The sequence below is a fragment of the Haemaphysalis longicornis genome, unplaced genomic scaffold (genome assembly GCF_048455015.1).
Source record: "Haemaphysalis longicornis isolate Haplotype H1 unplaced genomic scaffold, Haemaphysalis longicornis Haplotype H1 scaffold_2, whole genome shotgun sequence".
Classification (NCBI taxonomy): Eukaryota; Metazoa; Arthropoda; class Arachnida; order Ixodida; family Ixodidae; genus Haemaphysalis; species Haemaphysalis longicornis.
This window is the reverse complement of record NW_027526295.1, coordinates 248,568,162-248,583,601: the sequence shown is the minus strand read 5'-3', so window position 1 is coordinate 248,583,601 and position 15,440 is coordinate 248,568,162. Positions and strand designations below refer to the sequence as shown.

The 15,440-nt window shown below is 50.8% G+C and overlaps 1 protein-coding gene across 2 annotated transcripts in view; it reads left to right on the top strand.

Moving 5' to 3' along the window:
* The window catches only part of LOC144170353 (uncharacterized), a 313,794-nt gene that overhangs the window by 61,389 nt on the left and 236,965 nt on the right, over nt 1-15,440 (top strand). The window contains exon 1 of one of the 2 annotated variants that reach the window (XM_077700101.1): nt 11,095-11,384. The exons of the other annotated variant lie outside the window; for it this stretch is intronic. Coding sequence (XP_077556227.1) covers nt 11,346-11,384 — 39 coding nt within the window. The 5' untranslated portion in view covers nt 11,095-11,345. Of the gene's footprint in view, nt 1-11,094; nt 11,385-15,440 lie in introns of those variants that run through there. 2 annotated transcript variants of the gene reach the window in all.

The following is a 15,440-nucleotide window of genomic DNA, read 5'->3' as shown; positions in this document are numbered from 1 at the left end:
TACTGAGAGAGAGAGAGAGAGAGAGAGAGAGAGAGAGAGAGAGAGAGAGAGAGAGAGAGAGAGAGAGAGAGAGAGAGAGAGAGAGAGAGAGAGAGAGAGAGAGAGAGAGAGAGAGAGAGAGAGAGAGTCATGGTAGCGGGGAGCAGGAAAATACACCAAAAGCAAAAAGGACGACGGTGATGATGGTGGTGGGACACGTGATTTCGGCATGCTGCCGTTCCAGGCTGTCGTTGAGCTTTCCACTACCCCACTGTCTCAGCCGGCGGCGTAGTAGCCACCACCGGTCCGGGGGGCTTTGCGCGGTGCACGGCGGCGCCCATAATATCACCATGTCCGTTCGGCAAATGGACATTCGGGCTTTCGCACTCACAACTCGTAAACGTGCTTACATGTCCTCGGAGTTTCTTTGCATTCAATCTGTCACTATTACGTAGCTAATGGTTTACCGCTTAAATACTTTTGAGGGTAATTACTGCGCAAGGCACTTTACTTGAACGCGTTCTAGCGGACGATTTGTATATGCTGGTCGAATCGCGATTGAGTTATGAAAGGCGTACAAATATGCGTCCAATACGAACTTTCGGTTATCTTAGCAGGACTTCGAAGTCCTTCAGCGTTTACACTACAAGCTGGTGAGCGCGTGAAAACGTTTTGTCTTTCTTAATTTTGAAGACATCTTTCGTCGATATTTGAATACATTCACAGTAGGCAGATTTAAGTATCTAAAGTGTGTCCCTGCATATGTTGTCATCGAAGATACTTCTGTTAGATTAAACTCGGGTTACATTTTCTGCCTTGTAACATTGAACTAACGTTAACCATTTCCTTCGCCTAGATAACGCATTTAAATGAACGAATTTAAAAAGAAAGGCACAAAACGCAAACGGATGGCGCATCTGCTGCAACAGACCACGCAGTGCCGCTCCGCGCTGGTGATAGCTATAGCTTTTACAGTGGTTCCATACGCGAAGGAAAGAGTGAAAGCGCTTATCGGAAGTGTTCAACAGTCCCTTTAAAGGGACAGACAACCGATTTTTGTCGAGTATATATTCTCTATCCCAAATGAAAGGGCATCGCTTAAAGCACCTTGACGAAAAACGGTTTTGCTGATAACGCCCTAGAACTTTTTAAATCGAATTTTACGAGCCGTATGTGTCCCTCCCAAAACTAGTGCTGGCAACCATGACATAGAGTAGCTCAGCAACATACTTTTGTCTGTATGCGAAATAAAAAACGATGTTTAAAAACTTGTTCCCAGCTAAAAAAGTTTGAATCGCAGGCTTTCCTGTTCCTTCATGTGTTTTTTTAATGCAACGGTCTATTTTGCACGAATGCGCCATCTGTTGGGATAGACGATAGGTAGAATCTGGCTTCACGTTGTGGAGGCGGGAAGTTCGATTCTCCCCGGGCGCGACGTTTCTTTTTTTTTTTTTTTTAAGCTGCCGTTGGCGTATTTGGGAACTGAAATCAAATATTTTGGCAGAACAAACGCCCCTGACTCAGGCAGAATCGTCAAAGCTCCTTCGCTGGATCTGTTTACTGAACGCTGCCGTTGATTCTGGGCATGGAGGCTCAGTTAGCCACACTGAGAGGCATGCTGAGAGGTACCCAGCGACGGCGGGCGGCGTGTCTTTAAAATTTTCAGAATAATGTTTAGAAATACATACGCAATTTAACCTCGTAGGAATACTTGTGTTAAAAGGTTTTCAATACGTAAATAAACGTTTCAGCAGTTACAGTAGCTGCTAGGTTTGCAGGTCACGTGACAGGGGCACATATTGTAGTGTCAAGTTTCGACGCTACGAACCGCCACCCTTCCGATTTCAGGAAGTTTGCTGCCAAATTAAAATTATTTCCGCCAGTTTGTTTAGAAATTGCTTGTGGTTATCGGGCTATATAAAGCGCTGGCTTTCGTATGAGCTAGAGAACATACACGCGACAAAAATCGGTTGTCTGTCCCTTTAAGTCCTTAGACAGAGATTTGGATCTTCACACTTTCGCTTGGGTTAAGGAGTATGTGGCTACTCGAATCCAGTTAACGCTTTGTCGGTTTTTCTGTCATCATCATCATCACCATTAGCATGTTTATGCCTGCTCCAGGACGAAAGCCTCTCCCAGAGATCTCCAGCCACGCCCATCGAGTGCTAACTGCGGTCACCTACACCTGAATGACCAATATTTGTGTGCTGCAGGTCAGATTCGTTCCCTGAGGCGTGTCTTTCAGCATGCTGGTGGAAACGAAATCGTTATCCTCTGTCTTGCACGAGCTGTGAACCTTCCGGGGTATTATTCCAAATTTTGTTAGTTTTCCATGAGGGTTGTGCTGGAACCCACGCTGATTTACAGACTGCGGCTGTTAAAACATTACGGCAAAAGTTAGGGTAAGGTGACACTGCAAATTCCGGAACAGCAGGATGATTTCTGATAACATGAAGGGTTTTAGACTTTCACAGGCAACGTTAACATGTGCTTGTGTTGCGTGATATGTAAATATTGGCGATCACGGACTTTTACGTAGAGGGGAGAGTGTGAGCGGTGTGTACAGCGATAGCCTTAAAATCCCGCCCTTGTATCGATCTAGTATCAATCTGGCGCAAGTGTCCCTGATTCCTTATGCATTTGGCGCTAGTGATAACGCACGCACCTCTTTTTATACATATGTTTTGTTGGCGAATGTTGAAATAGCAATCTACAAAGAGAGGGCGAGAAATGTTTTGCTTCCACTTGAAGTTGTTTTTGTATCTTTACGCATATTTATGGGACCCTCGGTGAGGAGAAGTGCGCCTTCACTGTTTTTGAATATCGCATATATTTTTTCTAAAACGGAGCCGACCGTCTGATTGAATCTAGAATGCAGGACAAAACAAAGCAAGCGCCATTTTCCGTTCGTGCTCCCATAACTGGCCATTTTACCGTTGCAACCGAACATCGGGAGCACTCAGTCTTATGCCGCGTCCATTTTTTTTCTCTTTGCAGGTAAGGTCCTCACCGCATCACTGCACAGTGGAGGCATGGAACTGCGGCTGATGAGCGAACGCAAAGCGTGCCGTGGGCCCCTATCCGTTTCCGCGGCCGTGTTCGACTTGGCAGCGGCAGCAGCAGCGCCGCTTCGTGCAGTCGGGGGAGTCCGATTTTCCGACCGCCTGCGTCGATCCGGGAGGACCGCCTACTCCAGGTATCTCGGACGTCGACCGAAAGAGAGCTGCCTGCAGCGGGGCAACCTCCATCAAATTACGCCGACTTGAGAGAAATGAAAACGAGAGCGGTATCCCCGTCGCCTCTTACGCCTGTTGGGATTTTCAAAAGAAATTGACTTTCCCCGTCCGCCCTGCCTATTCGGTGGCTAGCAGTGCAAAAAGAAACCAAAAACCGCAAATGGAGGCAAAAGGAGCAGAGAGATGAGATGGCGGAGGAGCGGATTCGGATGACCTTTCTTGCCGGCGGAATGAAGTCGCGTGAGGCGTGTATACGCCAAGCGGAGAAGCGGGTCAGTGGAGGGGCGGGTGTACACAGACAAGGAGCCGTTCGTCGCCTAGTTTGTGGGGTGCCGGCTCCCCGTTCTGTGCTCTCGTCGTCGTCGGTGGATGCCAAAGTGGAACGGCATCCTGATGCGCGCGGGAGGACCGACCGACGAGAGACGGAAATGGCGTCGCAGTGAGCTGTGGGCGTTCCGGCTGGACGGCTCTCCTCTTGCCTCCATGGCGGTGCATCGCTCCAGATTATTCTTTTTTCCGCCGCCAGCTGTGCGCGCTTCCTTCCGCGTCCCCGACCCCGTCGCGTCGCGCGAAGTCGCATTCCGGAGCCGCGCTGTATGATTCGCTCGCGCGCGCGTGGGCTGTCGCCCCTCGTCAATACGCGCTTTTGTTTTCGCGGGTCGCTGCCATAAGCCAGCCGCGCAGTGCCAGATGCCGTTGTGCTGGGAAGAGGGAAGCCTCCGTCCCAGGCGACTTGTGTGGCGGAAACCGTTTCGTCGGGGTGCGAAACGTTTCAGCGATGGAGGCTAAATAACGGCATGTATTATACCGAACTCCCTGCTGTCGTGATATCCCCTATATGGTACCTCCCTGCCCATGCCTCTCGAGCTTCTACGCCTTTTTGATTTCAGATTTCGGTTGCAGGAGCGGTGCCTCTCTTTCGTCTTAACTGATACGCAACAACGCAGAAATGAAAGGAGCTACTATTAGATTTCATTATTGGTTCCCTCTAATTTGCAAAATTTAGTGGCCGCGAAATATTCGATAACTTTAAGTTTGGTGGGATTCGCGAAATATTAAATGTTGGTGTTTGAGTTAGTCCTCTGACCGTGATTATGGCTACAGCGCACATCACAGACAAGAATTAGAAAGAGCGCGGACGCAACGCGAGCTTCTACCTGAATGTTTATCACCAAGGGAAACCGTTCTTTACATGCGTGCATGTAAAACACACCACAAACATCGCGGAAACCCGGAAAGACCGCAGTTACCTCGAGAGGGCCCACAACTGATTCATTTGAATACGCTTTCTTCTCTTATTGGTGACCGCGACAGCCGCTATACATTGACACAGTCGCAGCCGAACCGCACAATGTACTCTGCTTCGATGACCTCTCGTGTGGGCGGGCTTGCACTTCTCCCCAAAACCCGCGTGTTTTACAGTGAATCTGCTACCCTCTCGTTGGCCAAGCTATCTTGTGTCCGTGCGCAGAAAGGGGGAGGAAAGGTCCGACACCTGGCAAGGTGTCGGACCTTTCAAGGTGTCAAGCAAAACCGGAATGAACGCAACACAGCCTCTCACGTGCCGCTGAAGGTCACAAAGGACGCCCCTTATCGACCTCCCGGAAGAAAACCAAGTGGAAATTTGAAACACGAAAGCTTCAAGGGTACGCCACGAACATGTGCACGATCTAGCCGCGGACCACGTTGATCATGTGCGGTAGTAAGTAGCGGGGGGCGGAGGTATTGGGTTCATTCTTAACCGGTAAACAAATGACGTGCGCGGACAAAAACTGCGCGGGAAGCTTCGGGTAGCCCTAGCCCTCCGACTAGCCAGCCGTCATCTTGTCGGCCCCAAGTCAGCCTTCCATGTTATGACGCGCACATAGAGCCGGAAACCCGGCGCAACCGGCGGCGGCGGGGTTCGAATGCGCGCGCCCCAAGGGGTCCTTTTTCTCTTCGTCTCGGCTGGCTGCGAATGCTTGCGCGATCCACCGATGAGTGTGTGGACGCCGCAAGGACGCGCCGTTGGCCTTGTGCTGTCGCCGGCGAGCGCTGTTTTGTTTGATGCCCGCGGCGGAGCCTCGAGACTCGCCCTCGTCCGGGCCCCACCTACTCTTGCTGGAGAAGGGAGTAACGAGCTATTGGCGCGCTTTTACACCGCCTGCGTCCCGAGACGCAGGTTGAGTGGCTTTGATTCCCAGTGAAATTTCAATGAAGGTTCGTTTCGTCAACGAATCCGAGGAACGCGCGCGTTCGCGTAAGCGCCATGTATGCTGTGCTTGCCATCGCGACGGGAGACCCAGAGTTAGCGCATACGCGTGGGCGTTCGGCTGTTTTGCAACCGCGTTTGCGAAGGCAGCGCCTTTTTCCCAGTGCCTATTATACCCGAGGGGCCGGTCGTCGTGAAGGTCGCTCGGGATGTCCATCAAGCTTTATGCGGCCTCGATTCAGCGGTATACGTCAGCGGTGTTCTTCTCTGGCGTGCAATTAAAGAACCTTGTGTTCGTCCATTGTCTCTCGAGCCGGGCGAATCCGAAATCGGTGGACGCGTTGCCTGGGCCGCCCATTGTGTACGTGGCGGTCGCTAGTCCTGCTAGGTAATCGGCGCAAACAGACCGCGTTTAGGCGTCGCTCCATTTTTCGGCGACTTGTATCATTCGAAGCTCTCCTTAAACACTCGACGCTGAAAGCAAGTTGCTTCCTCGCTGTGCGTAGAAACAATTGGGTAATACAAAAAAGACTCGGCCTCACTTCGATCGTTTTCGCTTGTACACTCTTAGGCAAAAAGGACTAAAAGTTCGTCCTTTCGGGGACTAACGGCCTCTGCCACAATCATTAGTCCCTTTGGGGACTAACTGCGAGGGGACGAACGGTTAGTCCACCACCCGGATGGTCCGTTCCGATACTCCCCAAGGACGAACTGCGTAGAGTGCAGAAAAAAGAAAAAAACGCCAGCACCGGCAGGGATCGAACCCCTGACGCCCGGAATTATACACAAGGAACCCGACGCGCTATCCGCTAGACCACGCCGCCGGATGGTTTCTGCGGCAGATAATATTCAAGTGTACAGGGTGTAGTTCTGTGCATAACGCAACAGATCCATTGCAACTGGTGCCCGAATTTCTATCTGTGCAAGCGAACGTCACCGCGTTTTGCGCCTTGCGCTTAGCGCTTTGCTAGGTTTAGGGACTATTGCTCAGTTCGATTCGAAGTAGAGCCTCACAACCATAGTTTTTTCGTAAATAACAATCAACTCGTCGTCGCCTAGTTGACATAGGTAGCTGGGCGATCGGACGACTCATTTGTTTCCGCACGAATTAGCGCAAGCTAAGTGCTTTCTTAGTGTTCGATACATATGTTAAGTGCTCTATGTAACGTATGTGAAAGGTGTCGTCTGTGTGAGTGTCAGAATAAGGAAACATGCCATATTTTACTGCATCGGCGAAAGCGAATTTGGTGTTGCTTAGCCTGAATTCTTCAAATTCGCGTCGCTAGACGATTGCGACTGCGAAATGCAAGCGGGTTTTACAGCAGTTGCAGCATTGTCATAGCTTTGGTGCCCAAGGCAATTATGTACCGAGTGTAAAAGATAACTTCGAGACGCTTACCTGTAGCGAGCATTTTTGTTTTGCGGTTGTCATCAGCAACATGCGTTTTTTTCTAGTCTGTTAAACATATACATATTCATTACTCTCAGGAATCCACTTTTGCTACTGTCACTAATTTTTGAGTTACTGTTAAGGCGCTTGAAAGCTTTCATTGGCCGTTATTATCTCGCACGAATCGAATGCAACACAGCGTATCAACATAACCTCGCCGAGAAGCGTATGACAATCGCGCTTCGCCGCTCCTTGCCATTACCCGCCGCTCTACTAACCCTAGGCGATTTTCTTATAACTAACATAAATATTTTCTCCCGTGGCACCATCTAAAGCACCCAGTGACTGCAATGCCTTGTGTTTTGGAAATATAAAACTGTTCGCAGACATATGCGCGAAAGGGCAACGACGACGCCATTAGGGGATTAACGACGCAGCAAAGAGACTAACTGCATGCATTTCGTCTTCCCGTTACTCCTTATAGATCGGCGGGGACGAACAGTTAGTCCGAATTTATGCACACGGCACGTACTCTGCCGCAGATACTCCCTTTGAAGATGAACGGTCGCCCGCGAAGACTAACGGCTGTATTTTAGTCCCTATTTTAGTCCTTTTTGCCTAAGAGTGTACTGCGATAAGTGTTATAAGAAAGGGGTCGACCGTTCGTCATGTTCGTCCCACTGAATTCTAAGTGACGCCAAATTCATACCCCCGTAGTGTCCTGTCGCTGTGCTTCACTTGTACTTGCACAGGAAGCCCATGTTGCCTCTCAGCTGACAGCCCTGTATTGCTTTTGATTGATTGATTGATTGTAGGGTTTAGCGCGCCGACGCAACGCAGGCGATGAGGCGCGCCGTAGTGGAGGGCTCCGGATTAATTTTGACCACCTGGGGATCTTTAACGTGCGCCGAAATCTCGTACACACGGGCGTTTTTGCTTTTCGCCTCCATCAGAAAAGCGGCCGCCGCGGCCGGGAATCGAACCCGCGACCTTGTGCTCAGCAGCGCAACGCCTTAGCCACTGAGCCACCGCGGCGGGTCCTGTATTGCTTTTGCCGTGCAACGTTGACTCTAACATGAGCAGAGGCTCGCGTCACTATACGGCACGTGTCTGCAACAAATTAACTCAGTGTCTGCAACAAATTAACTCATACTTCTGTGAAGGTAGTGATAATTTATACTAGTAATAATTTCGGTCATTTATTCCAGAGGACACGGAATCTGCGAGCCAAACCAACCGTGAATATTCGCATTGCGTTCCGACATTTGTGAGGTCTAATTTTTCCCCAAATGACAAAATGTAAGTTTGGTTCATTCGAAAGATTGCCTCGTTATAATAACAGACACCCGGTTAACACAAACTCCCCTCACATAAAATGTATAATTAGAAAAAAAAAACAATGTCCACGCGACCCACTACCTCATTTCAAGCACTAGAACCTGTGACGTATTTTAGACAGCTCGCACAGCTGCCTAAATTGGCTGAGGCTGGCAAAAGCAAACGCAAGTTAAGCAGTGCTGATAAGCTTCCAAAACGAGCTATTGGCCCTTAAATTTAATGTATATTCTTTTTTATAGTAGTAAGAATGGTGGGGTAAACAACGGAAGTTACGAACGTACACGTAAACATAGAACCACCGCTGCGTACTGCGCGCACTATGCTTGTTACAGCTGCACAGCAGTCCGGCGCTTTGGGGTTGTCTCACACCACACTGGCCAATTGGCGTAAGCAACATTGTCATGCGTGACCCTGTTTGTCGAGCATACCCCATTTTTTACGAAGCCATTACTATCAACTAAAACAAAAAAATCGGTCGCCATCCCGCCCTGCGAAAGTGAATGTCCAGCAAAGCTGTTGTAAACCACTACAGATGGTGATAGAGGAGAGGGTATGAAATGTTTCTCGTCGTCTCGGCGGCCTTGTCGGTTGCGCTCGGCTAGTGTCACTAGATACGGGTACAGAGTATCGGCGCTCTTTTCTTCTATTGTTCTGTGCCGCCGCCATGGTCATTGGCCAGTTCGCATTACGTGACATTTGTCTACACTGCGATGGTTCTTGGGCGCCGCCATTTTGTTGCTTATGCGTTTCAGCAGCAGAATTTTGTCCAATGACGCCGTTTTGCTGCATCTTTGGTAGTGTTGTTAATAAACTATCCGGTCGAAGGTAACACCGAAGCCGTAGGTGCGGCAATCTCGCAACACTAATGAACGACAAAATGGCTACCGTTGCCGACTTGCGGGCTTCAGGGGCGGTACTCCAATACCTTATCTACTGACACAACGCTCCTCGGCTTCTCCTGCATAGCTTGACGCATGCGCTCGGCGTCTTTGGCAGGAACTGCTCTATTTAGTGGCACTACTCCTTCCCAGCCTTCAAAGATAATCTGCAAACGTAATCTTTACTAGGAACACATGGTGGTGGGGTACCAGTGTTCGCAGGTTCCTTATCATTCATAATTCGGTTTCTATGCTTGTTTTGTGGTTTCTTTAAGTGAATTCTGAGCTCTATGCTGTATGCCTGATTAGCCTGACGCATGCGCTCAGCGTCTTAAGCCTTTGCGCCCTGGAGTTTTTGCCCACGGATATCATTTTTGCACACGGCGATTAAACCGTTACGGCGTATAGGTATATAGCTTTGCCAAGCCAAGTGCACATCTGGCCAAAAACAAAGCGAGTGCGGACAACGGGCCCCAACGGTATTGTGGCGCCATCAGGGGACGGGCGGTAAACGAAGCAACGAAATACGTTTCGCCGTACGCTGCAGCCCTAGTCCACACATGCCATCCGTTTCAAATACCCCCTCCCTCCCGGATACTTCATCGCTGACGTCACGGAACTCACAATTTAGCGGGAGAATTGAAATTTTGGCTTAAATTGCTTAATTTCTCAGTAAATAAAGCATCGTTTGTTGCCGGATAAGTGCTGCGGGCAGTATAAAACACCTCACATTTCGAGTAAAGCTAACTTGTATTTGGTGTTATGGCCCTTTTAATGAGGTGACGTAACCCGTGTGGTACATGAGGCAGGATTTGAACCGCCCATAGCGCTCTCAGAAGCTTTACCGATTTGCGAGGAAGCTGATTGGGTGTCCCGGAATACCTATACGTCTTGTTTCGGGGTGGATAACGTTCGTTCTGCAGATAGTCCTTTTTTTGTTATGTATGTTGCGTAGGCGTGCGGCACGCTCATTTTTTCCACCTCGAATCTGGCGGATATGAACCATTTGCCGCGCGGCTGCCACGGGTCAGAAATAGCGGCAGCAGTGAAAGCAATCGGACACACGGCCACTTCGCGGTCGCCGATGCACCCGCATCGCGGACGGGCGTAAGCAACACCTGTTGCACATCTCGGAGCCATTTGTTTACTCGAACGAGACGCGTGCTTCCTCCTTCCGGTGCCGCACGCCGAGGAAGGAGCACGCCACCTCCCCGCGGGCGTTCATCATCGTCCAGGAGGGCGAGGTCGTCGCCGCCCCAGGTCCAACGCACGGGTAACCGCGCATAACACGCGCGCCCTGCATTGCGGCACGCAGGAACCACACTCGAGAGACTTCGCCGCGCGCGGACGCCCTCCTGCCACCCCGGGGCGCCCGCGGACCGGATTGTAGTGCTCTCCTCTGACTTTCTCCGCTCGTTGTTTGCCGGCCGGCGCAGTTTCGCTGCCCCGAATGCCGCATTCTTGTCCCCCGCTATCGCCGTCTTCTCCGCGGATAAAGGGAGCCTCCTCTGGTGGTTGAGGTAAGGGCGTACGGCCTCCTTTGCGGCGAACCGTGGCAGCGGCGACGACGACTGCAATCGAGTCATCTCCCGCCGCCGTCGGGCCAGGTCGCGCTGTCGATGGCACGTGTCTCTTTTTTTTTTCTCTCCCCTTTCCTCTCGCGGCTGGGTTGCGACAAGGCACCTCCCCCCCTTCATGTTGTCGTCGCCTGGCGCAGCGGTAACGCAACGCAGCCCATTGCCGACTCCGTCCGCGCGGCAAGCAGTCGGAGCAGCGTCCATTTCCACGGCATTGTTTCCAGCACGTTAACCGTGTCCCCTCTGCCCTTCGACTGGCGCCTTCGACGGGGATCTTGCTGCGACCCCCTGGTGATCACTCACCGACAGGCTGCTAGCGGTGCCAAATCTCTGCAATTACGCCTGGGAAATTCCTTCGTCGCCTCCCGTGCGGAAAGTGCGCCGCTTCTACGGCCCGACGTGAACCTTGAGCAGTTCTGTTTTGTCCCCCCTCAACTTGTGAAGTATTTCCTCGGATCCGCGAGTGGCTGCGACCTGGTTGCTCTTGCGCCTGTTTTTCGTCTCGCCCGTGGGATTTGGTGCGCCCTGCGGTACGGATCCGCTCGTGTTTTGGCCCCGGCGGCGACGTCCATGTTCCAATTTCGGCTGTCGTCGCGCGCTCCTACGCATCATCGTCGTGGAAGAGGCTGCTCGTCGACGGCCCACCGTCCTCGGGGCGCCTCGCATGTCATCTGTTCGCGCGCGCTGAAGTGGATTTCGCTCGTCCCGTCTGTTTATTCGAGCAACACCTTCTCGGCGCCCTAAGCATCCCTCGCCATGACTCCCCGGGTGAAGTTTTCGTCGTCGGCGACTTCGGTGAGTTGATAGCTGGCTGGCTTCCCTCTGTACCTTGTGGTCCTGGGTCTTACTATTTTTTTCTTCCGTGCGTCGCCTCATCGCTCTCCCCCTAACCCTTCCTTCATCGCAAACGCACTTTTTCTTCTTCACTGGAACCAATTTTGAAACGTAAGACGTATAGCGGATTGCTCGCGAAATTCACGCCCTGAGAAGAAGCCAAACACTGGTTTGTTTACTTTCCGGGGCGAAGACAAATTTTGCGCGCGCGGGCTTGGGTGGCGAAGAAAAACACCCGAGCTTTTGAAGGCCGCAGCTAGTCTGTTTGAGCACGCGCCCGCTTGTCCTGCATCTTTCTACTTCGCTGTTTTCCTCCCTAAGCTCGGACTGCTGCGTATAACCACGGCAGGGGTTGTTTTCGATGTTGCTTAAATTTGTTATTGCTTTTGTCTTCGTCCTTTTGCCTCATACCTAATTTACAGTAATTCTGCGGTACTCCGTATTACTGCCGTATTGTATGCCCTGTTTTCCCTCAGGGTTTTGTTGGTCACGCTTGATGATGGTGATGATTAGATCGTTTATTTCGTTATTAGTCACATCGATTCTTTTTTTCATCGCCGTTTGGAGTACCAAGCCTTTCCATTAGTTCGGCTGACATTTTTAGTATTCAATAAAGGAACGTTGAAGCAAACTTCGAAGTCATGTTTGTGGCTGCTTGTGCAGTTTAACCGACATATTCTATTATTTAACTGCTCAGGGAAGGAGTTCATTTGCAATGGATAGTAGAACAACAGCAACAACAACAAAAAAAAAAACACTGCACCGTTCGCAGCCGGCGTTCCGGCTACCGTGATGCAGTCGCGCTAACTTGCAGTGTGTTGTCATTTTATATTGGCCTTCAGAATAATTATTCTCTGATTTAGTTGTTTCTATCGACATTTGCTGCGAAGTTGCATAGATATGTCTCGGTTTTCGCATATAGCGTGCACGCACAAATTGGCGTAGGACGGAAGTTTTCATGGGAGGAGTATATATGGTTACAGAAAGTGACTACAGTCGAACACGGATATATCGAACTCCAAGGGGATCGCGAAATAGTTCGATATATAAAAAATTCGATATAAAAAGTATGGGCTCTGAGACCTCACCTATGTCGGACGATCACTTACCGATGGGTGCATTCAAGAATGACAACTAATTCCGCACTCACGACGCAACAGGACGCTTCATTTCCGTGAAAAAAAATCGCTGATCTTGGCCTGCTTCTTCGTCCTGGAAATGAAATTAAAGACGCTTGTCTCAATCTTCTCGAGGCCGTCCAGGTGCGACAGCCCAGTTCCTTCCATGTCGCCACAGCAACGGCGAATCAAGCTGAACGCAGCGGCCACTTCACCCGCGGAGTACGATCGTGTAGCCGCCTCCTCGTCCGGACGATCTTCACCACTCGAGCTATCGGCCTGGGTTCCTGCGACCCCAGCTACAATATCGTCGTCACCGAGGCTCGAAACAGCCTGAACATTGGTGTCAGCGTTCACGAAGTCGTCGGCAGACACTCCGGCTGGAACAGCAGCCGGGAAAAGGGACGACAACTCACGAAACGTGTCGCCCATGCACTCGTCGTCGTCGTCGCCGTCTTCGCAAGCTTCGGAAAGTTCGGCCGTCACAAAGCCTGCATTCCGGAAGCAGTTGGCCACGGTCTCCTTCTTCACGCCATTCCAAGCGCTTGTCATCATATGTATGGCTCCCAGCAGGTCAACCTTAAGCTCGGTGCCCACGCAGAGGTTCATCAAAAGCCTATCGAGGAGTCGCCTCCTGTACCCGACCTTCGCCATGCCCGCGCATTCCTCCACATCCTCCTCAACCTCAATCGGGGGTGCAGCGACCGCCGAAGAGCACCTACCAGCTCCCGCGGCGTTCGATATACCCGATGTCGGGAAAAATACGGTTCGATATAAACATACGAATTCCTATACTTTTACACAGAATTTTCAAGGGGATAATTTATGAGTTCGATATAGACAATAATTCGATATACCCGTGTTCGATATATCCGTGTTCGACTGTATAACCCTTTCTGTATCGAAACTATCCCGAAACAAATAGTACGATAAGTGGGCGTTAAGACGATTTTATCGCTACGCTGAGTTTCATGTACGTGCTGTAATTCCTTCACAGTGAAGTTCTAAACGTTACAGAATTCGTAACTCTTGTCAATACATGAACTTCTACGGGAGGGAAACGGACGACCCCATGTTTTCACGTTAGAACAAACCTCTGGTTCCTCCAAGTTTCATTAAGCTAGTTAACTGTAAAAAGTATGCTGAATCGCAAATTTCAAACAAACGTTTTTTTTTTTTTTTTATAAGAGCTCCTAACTGCCTCTACCTCCGCTGGTTATTCTTCAGAGTGAAAAGGCACTGAATTTTTTTTTTTGTTCACGGTCAGGTTGTACAACCTAAACGTTCTAGCAATCTGCCATATCTGGCTCTGTTGAGGGCTTGCCAGAGAGTCGTCGTAGTAGACGTCAGAAAATCGACGGGGAAGGTGGTGCCTGGGAAACGGCATTTCGGAACGCACTTTTCAGTTGTTGTAAAATGCGTGTAAAAAAGCAAAGAAGCTGAGAATGTGGCCTACGAATTCCAGGGTTTTGTCTGATATGGTCAGTTAATTTAACGCTTTTTTCTACTCGCTTCTCTACGTTTGAAATCGTGGCAAGGCTTTGCTGAGTACAACGAACTGCGCTGAAGGATTAAGGTTGGGTTGATTGATTGCACCCTCACTTCAGCTCAGGAACAAGAGCACTGTTCGTACACTTCGCAATCTCCGGTATCCATGCACACTCGACAACTCCTGCGTAAGCATTGATGGCATAATAGTATACATACATCGTCAAGCAGGTTCGCTTGCGCTCGCGAAGTCTCCCGGCGTCAAAGTTTGCGGTTAAAAAAAAGTGGGAGTCTTTGATACACACATGCCTTTCTCTTGACCGTGCGGACAAGAAGATCGATCGTTGTACTCTCCCCTCCTCCTGACCCGCCGCGGTGGCTCAGTGGCTACGGCGTTGCGCTGCTGAGCACGAGGTCGCGGGTTCGATTCCCCGCCGCGGCGGCCGCTTTTCTGATGGCGGCGAAAAGAAAAAAAAACGCCCGTGTGTTCGTGATTTCGGTGCACGCTAAAGATCTCCAGGTGGTCAAAATTAATCCGGAGCCCTCCACTACGGCGCGCCTCATCGCCTGCGTTGCGTCGGTGCGTTAAACCCCACAATCAATCAAATCAATCCCCTCCTCCTCTTTTACTTATCGTCATCATACAGCTTTATTTGGCGGACTTATACACATCGTCGAAGAGGTGTTTCGCCGTGTTTGTCAGTTCCCGTTCGATCAACACTCGCAGCTGGTCATTTTTTGCTATACCCCGGCGCTAAGAATAGTGCGCACCTCAGAGACGAAGAAAAGAAAACCGAAACAGAAAAGGCTCAACTGAAGGGGAAAAAGCCTTTATTGTGCCACATTCGGCAGACACCTGTCGGCCGGTTTCGGTCCGTGAACACCGCCCCCGCTGCGGAGGCGCTTTGCCGCCGGTCACGCAAGAAACTGCCGCCCTGCAGGCCTCGTGAAAGGCTGAATCCGCAGGCACACGTCATCCATGTCTTTTGAGTACTTCTCGCTGCACCCAGCGTTCGCATGGCTCTCCTGCTTGTGCGGGCGTCTTCCTTAGACGCTGACTGACCTCGCGCCGGGCGCGAAGTTCGTTTTATCCGGAGTGTCGATAGAGCGGCACGCGCTAAGCCTCCCCTCATGCGTGGGGAGGAGGACCGATGCTGGCGTGCCCGTAGATCGGAGCCTCTCATTATTCGCCGCCTAATGTGGGAACGCGGCTGAGCATTGCGCCCACGTTACGCACTAATGAAGAGGACACGCGAGGCGCTGCCCGGCGGCTGCCCAGCGCTGCGGAGCCAGAGAAGGATGTCAGAGGAGAGAAAATCTGGCCCCCAGCCGCGCATAGCTGATCACCCTCGCGAATACCGGGCGGATTAGCAGGCAGCGATGTTCGGAGAAGTGTGCGCAACTTAATCAT